The 12,456-nt window shown below is 36.7% G+C and overlaps 2 protein-coding genes across 13 annotated transcripts in view; one reads left to right on the top strand and one right to left on the bottom strand.

Moving 5' to 3' along the window:
* The window catches only part of CREB1 (cAMP responsive element binding protein 1), a 59,476-nt gene that overhangs the window by 6,823 nt on the left and 40,197 nt on the right, over window positions 1–12,456 (bottom strand). For 8 of the 11 annotated variants that reach the window (XR_009453741.1, XM_059702915.1, XM_059702918.1 and 5 more), the window contains 2 exons: window positions 7,757–7,939; window positions 5,766–5,916 (listed from right to left, as the gene is read on the bottom strand). Coding sequence is in view for 10 of the 11 variants with exons in the window: in XM_059702915.1 (XP_059558898.1) it covers window positions 5,766–5,916; window positions 7,757–7,939 (334 nt within the window). In the remaining variant the exon portion in view is untranslated. Of the gene's footprint in view, window positions 1–5,765; window positions 5,917–6,723; window positions 6,787–7,756; window positions 7,940–9,515; window positions 9,611–12,200; window positions 12,260–12,456 lie in introns of those variants that run through there. The other 3 variants (XM_059702919.1, XM_059702921.1, XM_059702922.1) reach the window with 3 other exon arrangements.
* METTL21A (methyltransferase 21A, HSPA lysine) overlaps window positions 1–12,456 on the top strand; it is a 40,122-nt gene that overhangs the window by 17,443 nt on the left and 10,223 nt on the right. Inside the window, exon 5 of one of the 2 annotated variants that reach the window (XM_059702925.1) lies at window positions 5,803–6,025. The exons of the other annotated variant lie outside the window; for it this stretch is intronic. Within the exon in view, the coding sequence (XP_059558908.1) occupies window positions 5,803–5,823 (21 nt within the window). The 3' untranslated portion in view covers window positions 5,824–6,025. Of the gene's footprint in view, window positions 1–5,802; window positions 6,026–12,456 lie in introns of those variants that run through there. 2 annotated transcript variants of the gene reach the window in all.

The following is a 12,456-nucleotide window of genomic DNA, read 5'->3' as shown; positions in this document are numbered from 1 at the left end:
GCAACAGCATGGATGGAACTGGAGAGCATTATGCTAAGTGAAATAAGCCAGTCAGAGAAAGATAAATACCACATGATCTCACTCATTTGTGGATTATAGAGAACAACATAGACTGATGAAAAGGGACAGACCCAAAGACTGAGAAACAGCGATCAGGCTATCAATCCCCAGAAGGAAAGTAGGGGAGGGCGGGGGTAAGGGGAAGAGATCAACAGAAGGACTTGTATACATGTATATAAGCCAAACCAATGGACATGGACAACGGCGGGGTGGGAGCATGAGTTTGTGTGTGGGGGGGAGGTTGGGGGTTAGTGGGGGGGATGAGGACACATTTGTAATACCTTAACTAATAATAATAAAAAAAAAAATAATAAATCAGGGGTGGGGAACCTTTTTCTGCCAAGGGCCATTTAGATATTTATAACATCATTCGCAGGCCATACAGAATTATCAATTTGCAAATCAGCCTGCTCTATTTGGTCAAATAATTAACTCACCCCTAATGCCTTGGCAGGGCCAGACCAAATGATTTCATTGGCCTTATATGGCCCGCAGGCTGGATATTCCCCATCCCTGCTTTGAATAGAAAGATCTCACAAACTCTCTATTTCAAGGCATTTTTAAAAATCTAACACAAGTCTCTTCAACAAATGATGTTGAGAAAACACACAAAAGAAGACAGTTGGACCCTTATCTTATACCATATACAAAATTTAAATAAAAATGGATTAAAGAGCTAAACACCAAGACATAAAACTATAAAACTTCTAGAAGAAAACAGTGGAAAAGCTTTAAGTCAACTGGTTTAGGCAGTGATTTCTTGGCTATGTCACCAAAAGCACAGACAACAAAGTAAAAGTAAATATGAAAGTAAATATGAAAATGTGACAACATCAAACTTAAAAACTTCTGCACAGAACACAATGAACAGAGTAAAAGACCTCCCTATAGAATAGGGGAATGTTTGCAAGTCATATATTTGATAAGGAGTTAATATTCAGAAAATACAAAGGACACCCAGAACTCAACAACAAAATAACCTGATTAAAAAATGGGCAAAGGACTTGAATAAACATGTATCCAAAGATATACAAATGGCCAGCAAAAGCATATAAAAAATGCTCAATATCAATCTAATCATTACAGAAATGCAAATCAAAACTACAATGAGGAATACCCTTCACAGCCATTAGGACTACTAGAAAAAACAAAAACCCCAAAAGCAAATAACAAGATTTGATGGGGATGTGAAGAGATTTGAAAACTTGTGTACTGTTGATAAGGAGGTAAGATAATGCAGCCAGTATAGAAAACACTATGGCAAATCCTCAAAAAATTAAAAATAGAATTATCATATGGCTCAGCAATCCCACTTTGGGGAATATATCCAAAAGAATTTAGAGAAGAATACTGAAGAGATATTTGCACACCATGTTCCTAACAGCATTATTCACCATAGCCAAGAGATAGAAGGAAAGCAACCCAAATATCGATTCACAGATGAACACATTTTTAAAATGTGGTGTATATATAAACAACGGAATATTATTCGGCCTTAGAAATGAAGGAAATCCTGTCACACACGACAACATGATGAATCCTGAGGACATGGTGCTAAGTAAAATAAGCAGTCACAGACAAATACTTTATGACTGCACTTCTATGAAGTATCTAGAGTAGTCAAACTCACAAAAACAGAAAGGAGAATGGGGACTGCCAAGGGCTAGAGAAGGAGGAGGAAATGAGGGAAGTTGTTTATTATGAAGTATAACTTTTGCAAGATGAAAAAGTTCTGGAAGTCTGTTGCACAACAATGTGCATATACTTAACACTATTGAGCCTGTATACTTAAAAATGGTTAAGATGGCAAATTTTATATTTTACCACAATTAAAAATAAAATTTTTAAAAAATCTAACAGATTAAAAGTAATAAATATTTTTTAGCAAGCTATAAGTCACTAGCCTGTGAATATGTTATCTGACATGGTAAAGGGGAATTATGGTTGCACAGGATTAAGGTTGTTAATCAGCTGATCTTAAAATAGGAAAATTATCCTGGATTATTATCTGATTGGAGCCAATGTAATCAGAAGAGTCTCTAAAAGTGGGAGAGGCAGAAGATCCTATATAATAAAGAGGTAATATGCAAATTGACCATCACTCCAACACACAAGATGGCCACCCCCATGTGGACACAAGATGGCCAGCAGGGGAGGGCAGTTGGGAGGGACCAGGCCTGCAAAGGGGGGGGGGGGGCAGTTGTGGGCAATCAGGCCTGCAAGGGAGGACAGTTGGGGGGGAGACCAGGCCTTCAGGGGAGGGCAGTTGGGGGTGACCAGCCTGCAGGGGAGCAGTTAGGAGCAATTAGACTGGCAGGGGAGCAGTTAGAGGTCGATCAGGCTGGCAGGGGAGTGGTTAGGGGGTGATCAGGCAGGCAGGCAGAAGCGTTTAGGGGCAATCAGGCAGGCAGGTGAGTGGTTGGGAGCCAGCAGTCCTGGATTGTGAGAGGGATGTCTGACTACCCGTTTAGGCCCGATCCCACTGGGTTTGGGCCTAAACGGGCAGTCGGACATCCCTTGAGGGGTCCCAGATTGGAGAGGGTGCAGGCAGGGTTGAGGGACATCTCCCCCCCCCCCCCCTGCACAAATTTCATGCACCGGGCCTCTAGTATGACTATAAAAGGAAGACACAGCAAGATGCTACACTGATGACTTTGAAGACGGAGAAGGAGCCATGAGCCAAGGAATGTTAGGTAGCCACTAGAAGCTGGAAGGGCAAGAAGACACTCTCTCCTGGAATCTCCAGAAAGGAACAAAGTCCTGTATGCTGGATAATGGAGTATATATTGTGTTCATAGAATGAAAGAATCAGTATTGTTAAGATGCTCCTCAATTTGACCTATAAACTCAACATAATCCTCATAAAAATCTCAGCGAACTTTCTTATAGACATCAACAAACTGATTCTAAAATTTATATGAAAATGCAAAGGAACCAGAATGGCTAAAACAATTCTGTAAGAAAGGATATATGCACCCCTATGTTCATAGCAGCACAATTGACCATAGCTAAGATTTGGAAACAGCCTAAGTGCCCATCAGATGAGTGGATTGAAAACTGTGGTACATCTACACAATGGAATACTATGCTGCGGTAAAAAAGGAGGTCTTACCATTTGCAACAGCATGGATGGAACTGGAGAGCATTATGCTAAGTGAAATAAGCCAGTCAGAGAAAGATAAATATCACATGATCTCACTCATTTATGGAATATAATGAACACATAAACTGATGAACAAAAACAGATCCAGAGACAGAGAATCATCAATCAGAATGTTAAACCTCAGAGGGAAGGTAGGGGAGGGTGAGGGTAAGGGGGAGAGATCAACCAAAGGACTTGTATGCATGCATATAGGCCTAACCAATGGATACAGACAACAGGGGGGTGAGGGCATGAGTGTGTGTGTGTGGGGGGGGGGGGGGGGGGTAATGGGGGAATAAGGACACATATGTAATACCTTAATAAAGAAATTAAAAGTAAAAAAAAAAAAAAAATTCTATAAAAGAACCAAGTTGGAGGACTCACATTATCAAATTCAAAACTTACTAATAGTAATCCAGACAGCATGATATTGATGAAAGGGGAGACACAAACCAATGAAAAAACCTAGATAGTCCAGAAATAGACTCAAACAAATACAGTCAGTTAATTTTTGCCAAAAGTGCAATGACAATAGAGAAAGGATAGTCTTTAACAAATGGTGCTGGATAAATGGGTGTCCACATACAGAAAATGAAACTTGACACACCTCACACCTCATACAAAAGTTAACTCAAAAGGGATCATAGGCCTAAATGTAAAACAATTTCACACTTGCCCTGACCGGTTTGGCTCAGTGGATAGAGCACTGGCCTACAGACTGAAAGGTCCCAGGTTCGATTCCAGTCAAGGGCATGTACCTTGGTTGTGGGCACATCCCCAGTGGGAGGTGTGCAGGAGGCAGCTGATCGATGTTTCTCTCTCATTGATGTTTCTAACTATCCCTCTCCCTTCCTCTCTGTAAAAAATCAATAAAATATATTTAAAAACAAAACAATTTCACACTTGATATAGAGCAATTGGATCTCAAACATTGTTGGTGGGAATGCAAAATGGTACGGCCATTCTGGAAAACAGTTTGGCTGTTTTCTTATAAAGTTAAATATATACTTACTATTCCACTCAGCCAGACCACTCCTAGATATGTACTCAAGTGAGTTGAAAGTTCATATAAAACGTATACGTAAGTATTTATAGTAACTTTATTCATAATCCTCCAAAGCTGGAAACAACTAATATGAACTTAAGGGTAAACCACAGTACATACATACAATGAAATATCAGAGATAAAACCAATTATTGATTCATGCAACACAGTTAACGGATCTTAAATGTATTTTGCTAAGTGGAAAAAATCCAGATCCAAAAGGCTACATACTGTGTGATTCCATTTATGTTAGATTCTGGAATATGCAACCCTGGGTGGGCTGTGGGTTCCTGTTTTATAACAGAAAACTGAGGTTTAAAAGGTTAATATATTCTTCCAAAATCACAGTAAAAGGGATAGATACAGGACTTGAATCCAGATTGTTGATGTTCAATCTCTGTGTTTCTTTCAATTTATTCACGGTGTTGATGATTCTTGGGGTGAACAGCAGAGGCATATTTTCACCAATTTATAACTTCTTATATCTTTATATACCTCATTTTCATTTTATTAATATTAAAGTCCTAAGGTACATATAAGCAAATAAAAGTATTTTGTTTTTTAATGACAAAATCATTTGCAGCTATGAATTTACTTTATGATAGGTAGCATTTTTATTGTTGATGACTAATTCTATTTTAAGATTTTGTCAATTACAAGGTATTCTTAGACAATCTATTCTCAAAGAATATTTCAGTATTAAACTATTACTATTTTGAGTAAAGGTAATAGTCATTAAGACATAGATTAGCCACAGTGGTCTGTGCATACTGCAGAATAGTAGTACCCGGCTGAGTGGTGGCTGCATTGGTCATGGTTAATGTTTGCAGGCCCTGTACCCCATCGGTACCACTGTTAGCCAGTTGTATTGCTCCTCCCTGGGTAATGGCAACTATATTACAAATGAATTTAACATTTAATTTTAATAACATACATGAAACTCTTGATCTTGAAATATACTGCTCATGAAAATAAACCAATTTTTAAAAAAATATATTTTTATTGATTTTAGAGAGGAAGGGAGGGGAAAGGATAGCTAGAAACATCAATGATGAGAGAGAATCATTGATCAGTTGCCTCCTGCACACCCCCTATTGGGGGTCGAGCCATAACCCAAGCATGTGCCCTTGACCGGAATTGAACCCGGGACACTTCAGTTCCCAGGCTGATGCTCTATCCACTGAGGTGAACCAGCTAGGGCAAAAACAAACAATTTTTAAATAAACTAGCCAGTTGATTAAAGCATAATGAATATATAGCAAATTGTGCACTACACCTTTCATGGGGAAACTGCATGAAAGAAAACTACCTTATGATCAAAGATTAATCCATAATACTGTTAGCCATTTTGTAAGTGCAGTTTATTAAATAAAGAAGTTTTAGCAAGATCCATCAATTCCACCAGAAAAAAATTCAGCACAAATATCCTATTGTCAGCAGATATAAAAGACACATATCTAGAAGAATGTGAAGACATAGCCGACTTACAACAGTCTCAGTAAAATACAACATATGTACCTGTTCTTCATCAGACGAACCTCTCTCTTTCGTGCAGCTTCTTCAGCAGGCTGTGTAGGAAGCGCTGGAGAGGATGCCATAACAACTCCAGGGGCGATGGTGCTAGTGGGTGCTGTGCGAATCTGGTATGTTTGTACATCTCCAGAGGCCGCTGGAAAGAAAACCGGTGAATATGATGTATGACACTGAAGCACTGTGGCCTGGTAAAACTAGATATGCAATCATCAATCTAAACATACATTTTGGATTAAAAGGGGGGAGGGGGAAGGAACAGATGATTCTGACTAAAATGGTGAGAGAATCAGCATTACTGAGAATTACTGAGAAATAATTCCCAAATTAATGTATTTATTAGTATAGACCCTTGGGGGAAAGAGGTCTTAGCCTATGTCTGCTGGGTTTTTAATTTATATTTCATTGGAATGCAGTTCTATTCTGTTGTTAACATGCTTACCAACCTTAAGTCTAAAAGGTAAGCAGGGCACAGCTTGGTTCATCTTCCTAGATAAAGTCCTCAATGTCTTCCTTTGATATTGGTAAATTCATATTAAAAAATTTCAAGTAGACTCTTGCCACGACATAAAAACGACCATGATTTTTCATCAAATAGCAAAATAGAAGAAAAAATAAAGCATTATGGTCAACTATTATAAATTTCTAATTGACACAAAACTAAGTATGAAAAAGTATACCAAATGATGACAATTATATCATCTGTAAACATTGTTTAATGTATTAGTTATTCTTCTAACTAAATGATCTATTACTTGTGAAAAGAAATACAATCACTACTGGTCAAACTGCTTCTAAAAACAGCTTAATAATATGCCCTCCTAAGAATAAGGAACCTAACATTATCCGAGAGAATTTGAAGATCTTTATAAAATTATCCATATTTGTTAATATCAATTAAAATGTGTAGTTTGAGTGGAAAAGATTTATATACTAAACATGTTACCATCTTCAAACTGACGTTCAGAATTCAAATTCACTGACATCCTGCTTTACAATTTTTGAGTACCTGCATGTAAAGTGAAAAGGTGTTTTACTCCCATTAACAAGCAAAGTATTATCTTCTTCAAATATTATTTTTTAGTAATTAAGTAAATTATGACTCTCTCTAGTTGATGTTTTAGAATTATTCAAAAATTGTCTTCCATGATGAGGGGATGGGGCACAACTGTCATTACCTAACAGAGGCAAAACATATTATTAATAAAAACATTTTTAGAAACATTTTTTATTTCCTCAATATGCAAATTTTCAATCTGGTATAAACCATATATTAAAATATTCAAATAGTTTAAAAGAAAAATGATCAACTCTTCTCCATAAAGATTCCTGAAACAAATTGGGAAAAAACAAAACAAAATTATAAATTAAACAGAAAAAAAGCTATTTCTATTAATTCATCAAGGATTTAACTACTACTTTTCTACATAGACCAGCGGAGTTACATACTGGTATAAGCTTTTTCAGAATACAGTGCTTTTCATTAGAAATATAAAAAGGATGATCTTAGAAATGAGAATGTAAATTTCTTTTGAATAAAACAGCAGAGAAACAAAAATTTGCATCTCCAGTTTCTTATCAGTACAACTTTCTCATTTGACACATGAAAAAAAATGAGGCCCAGAGAAGCTGAGTCTTATTCAAGGTCACATAGCAAATCTATGCAGAATCTAAGCTAGAATCTAGCTTTCCTAACTCACAATTTCATTGTCTTTCCATTTAACCTACCCTGTTTCTCCTATCCCCAAATTCTAGGTGTTAGAAATAGAAGTTGTATTTTTAAAACTGAAAATAGTTGTTTTTATGCCATGACATTGTGGTCTAATTAGAATAATGGAAGAGTTAGTGGAAAATTTATTTATAATGAAGAAAAAATTTACATTTACAGTATTTTACAGTATCATACTTACTTTTTCTGAGTTTTAAAATTTCAACCTTTCAAAGAATGTACCATACCTGTGAAATCTGAATTCACTTACCTTGAACAACAACTTGGTTGCTGGGCACTAAGATCTGCTGTCCATCAGTGGTCTGTGCATACTGCAGAATAGTAGTACCCGGCTGAGTGGCGGCTGCATTGGTCATGGTTAATGTTTGCAGGCCCTGTACCCCATCGGTACCATTGTTAGCCAGTTGTATTGCTCCTCCCTGGGTAATGGCAACTAAAATCCAATGAATTTTATTGTTACAAGTTTAATTAATACCATATAGGACTTTTACAACACACTAAATTCAAAGTAGAATAACTTGTGAGACGTAAACTCGAAAAAATTATAAGAGCAAATAACACTGGCAAGAAGGATTGGTACACTGAAGTACTTTTCTGCTTAGGAAACCCACAATCAATTTCTATAATATAAATGCACTCTCTGAACCACATTATAATTTATAATAATGTTTGTTAATTTTTTAAAAAGTAGTTAAATGAGAAAATATTAAATTCCTTTTGAAGTTACTTGGTTTAGAGGAGGTACCATTTTGTGATCCATACTTCCTTTATTCTAGCACTAACTACCTAATATTCTAACTGTGTAGTATTTACTGTCTCACTAAATTTCTTGAGGGTAGGAAATATGGTTTTTCTTTTCTACTTTCATATTTTTAGTACAATAATGGGCATGTAATAGGCACCCAGTAAATGGTTGTCTTAATGTGTAATTAATAAAGTAGTTCAGTAGTACATTCTTTTCTCTAACTTGCTAGCAATGCACAACCATAACAGAAGTCCACTCAATGAAACAACATAATGTCCCATGGTACTTAATGATCATAGAGTCTCTCATGGATTTTAAAATCAGAGCTTAAGATAATCATCTAGAGAAAAAAAAACAAACTTGACTGCTATTTCTAAGTTACTTACCCAAACATTCTCATATAGAATTTTTTTTTTATTATTTACTAATTAACCATACATCATTCATCTGTTACAAAGTAATCACCTTTGGCTCATGCTACTAGATATTTCACTTTATTAAAAAAACTTGAGGCCTGATGCACGAAATTCATGCAAGGGGCTCGACCCCTGCTGCCATGGCCGCGGCCACCTCTGCCTCAGCGGCTTCGTCCGGTCTAAGTAGCATATTACGCTTTTATTATTATAGATGAATTCACCTTTATGATAGAGTGCATAGATAAAGTTAATAAAAAGAAATAGATCATTATTTTATTTGGAAGAAGCAATCCTTTAGATGCCAGCATTGAGATAGATAGTTGGATCCTTTTCTAGACACTCTCCTTGTTTGAGTTCAAGTTTTCCAAAAAGTGACTAAAAGTTACAATATTACATATAAAATTGCATAACAAATTTTTAACTAAATAAGTCAACATGTCTGACTTAAGCACGTTACTTTTTGTGTGTTAGAAACGAATTAACTTGGGATTAACTGTCAGCTAGCTCTAGTAACTAATATACTGAGTCACCTGAATATGGAAATTGATTATTTACTATTCAATCAAGAAATAATAAAAGTTAATGGCTTTCATCTGGTTTACAAATGATACCTGTAGAAATTAAGATACTGGCAAATACAGTCCATTCACTTTAGCTAATTCTATAAGTTTTACTTATTTTTGACAATGATAAAAAAAAAAGGGATATGTAAGAACTATTCTGAGATTAATACTGCAAGATAACTTGAAAGAATCAGAAGGTTAAGAGAATCAAACCACAATTTTTCATACAGAGTTAATAAGCAGATTCTATTGTATTTAACACATACAGCTTTCATGGCTACCTACCAATGAACTCAAGGTGGGAGAAAGAAGTAGAAAACTAGACATCAGGAGATCTGGGGTCTAGTCCAACTTCCATCACTAAACTGTTACTTGAATCTGTTATCTCTTCTGTAAAAATAAAAATATCTGGTTCTAGCCACTAAGGTACAATTGTTGTAAAAAATCAAATGAGATAATGTATATGAAAGTACTCTGAAAACTGAAGTCTGATTCTACCAAACATGGTTTTTCTCAATATTTATTATATAATAATTATTTCTTGATTAATCCAAAAGGATTTTAGATAGCTTTCAATAAAACTAAGTTCATTAAAACAAGAAGGAAAAGATAGAAGTCAAGTGACTGATGTGTCTCTAGGTGTATGTAATAACCTTACCAGAAAATCTAGATAGAAAGAATGTAATTAAACATAAACTTAGCTGAGATTCTCAGTAGCCAAAATAAACAGGAAAGCATTATGGGTTATAGTTTTGCTCAATGAAACAAAAAATTCAAGTTCAAAATGATAGACACATGTTTTCTAACTAAAAATAGAATCTTTCAAACAAAACTTTATAAACAGAGACAGTGAATCAAGTATGAATAAAATTAGTAACCATCGCCAAAACCGGTTTGGCTCAGTGGATAGAGCGTCAGCCTGCAGACTGAGGGGTCCCAGGTTTGATTCCGGTCAAGGGCATGTGCCTGGGTTGCGGGCACATACCCAGTAGGAGATGTGCAGGAGGCAGCTGATCGATGTTTCTCTCTCATCGATGTTTCTAACTCTCTATCTCTCTCCCTTCCTCTCTGTAAAAAATCAATAAAATATATTTTTAAAAAAATAAAATAAAATTAGTAACCATATTAATAAAAATCATAACCAATTTATGGAACAAAAATTGGTGCAGCCACTGAAAAGGGCAACTGGGAAGGATATGATTTGATTCAACAAGTCTACTCTTTGGATGCTACTTTACCGAGACATTACTACATAGATAAGAATGTTCAGCCCTGACTGGTTTGGCTCAGTGGATAGAGGGTCAGCCTGCGGACTGAAAGGTCCCAGGTTCGATTCCAGTCAAGGGCATGTACCTTGGTTGTGGGCACATCCCCAGTGGGAGGTGTGTAGGAGGCAGCTGATTGATGTTTCTCTCTCATCGATGTTTCTAACTCTCTATCCCTCTCCCTTCCTCTCTGTAAAAAAAATCAATAAAATATATTAAAAAAAAAAAGAATGTTCATGTAGCATTATTCGAAACAATAGAGATGTTCTGTATGTTCATCAGTATGTGTGTGTGGGAGACTGTTTAAATGTTCTACTTATACAATAAAAAACGATATAGCTGTTAAAGACATAATACACAAACCCTATGTATATATTGCCTATATAAATAATGTAGGTCTCACTTGTATAAAAATACATGATAACATGTATCTGTATAAATAGAAGGAAAAAGAATGAAAGAATATATACCAAATTCTTACTACTGGGAAGGGATGAAAAAGAATTTTACTTTTTATTAATACTACTAGAGGCCCGGTGCACGAAATTCGGGGGGGGGGGGGGGAGTAGGGGGAGGGGGGAGTGTGTGTCCCCTCAGCCCAGCCTGCACCCTCTCCAATCCGGGACCCCTTGGGGTATGTCCGACTGCAGGATCGGGCCTAAACCGGCAGTCGGACATCCCTCTCACAATCCTGGACTGCTGGCTTCTAATCACTCATCTGCCTGCCTGGTCACCCCTAACTATCCCCTGCTGCCAGCCAGGTCGCCCCCAACTGCCCCCCCCCCCCCCCACCCGCCGCCAACCTGGTTGCCCCACACAGCCTGCTCCCTGCTGGCCTGGTCGTAGGCAGCCATCTTGTGAGGGTGTGAAGGTTAATTTGCATATTATCTCTTTATTATATAGGATGAACCTATACCACTTGAATTTTCACAACCATTAATTTGTTATACAGTGGGGCCTTGACTTACGAGTGTCCCGACTAACGAGTTTTTTGAGATACCAGCTGTCTCTCAACCGATTTTTTTGCATTGAGTTGATAGAGTTAATGAGCTCCTTAATAAGCTCCTTAACAAGCTCGGTCTCGGAACGAATTAAACTAGCAAGTCAAGGCCCCACTGTATAAGAAATATATAAATGTTGTATATGTATAAGGAGGCATTATATTGGTTCTTAATGACAATTAAGAACATAACATTAAATCAGTTCCATCAAGGCCATGTGTATACACTCAGAATAAGAGAGAAAGATAATGATTAAGATTTTAAAATCTCAAATTATTAACCTTTTAAAACTAGTGCTCTCCTCAGTTGCTGGAGGAGAGCAGTTTGCCAAATTAAACATGGACTTTTCTGAACTTTGCTTTTCTATGTGAGATTCTGATCTGCCTCTTTCCTAAAGAGCATGCTTCCTAGTTCAAGTCGGATGCTCCACTAAGTGCATCACTGTCACTAATAGGAGCATGCTATCTCCCCGAGGCGTGCTCAAGCAGGAGAAAAATAAAGGTCATGTATCTGTCTTAGAATACACATCTTCAATAACACAAATTATCTGGTTATAAGGTTAAAAAATACACATGTACATGTACTTAGATAGTACCTGTTTACCTCTGCCAACAAAGAACTTAAGGAGGAAAAAGACAACTGAACTCTATTAAATTTACAGAGTGGACAAGCAGCTTAGTAAAAAATGCCTTCCTTCTACTTACTATGAAAAGTTTCAGCTTTGAGAGAGCTAAAAAGTCTGCTACTTGCAAATTTGTTGTTAATCCAGCTGAAATGCAAACCAAGTTTGAGTTATAACTGGAAAACTATTAACTTGGGAGTCAAACTTTTATACATATTCCTGACATAGGCTTCCCCAGGGCATTAGAAAACTAATGCAGGAAAGGAGTTTCAAGGTGTACATTTACTTTATAATTAAGGAAGGGATGGGAGAAAACAATGGGCAGTACTGAAGTTAAT

Source organism: Myotis daubentonii, chromosome 7 (assembly GCF_963259705.1).
Source record: "Myotis daubentonii chromosome 7, mMyoDau2.1, whole genome shotgun sequence".
Taxonomy (NCBI): domain Eukaryota; kingdom Metazoa; phylum Chordata; class Mammalia; order Chiroptera; family Vespertilionidae; genus Myotis; species Myotis daubentonii.
This window is presented reverse-complemented; position numbering and strand designations above follow the sequence as displayed.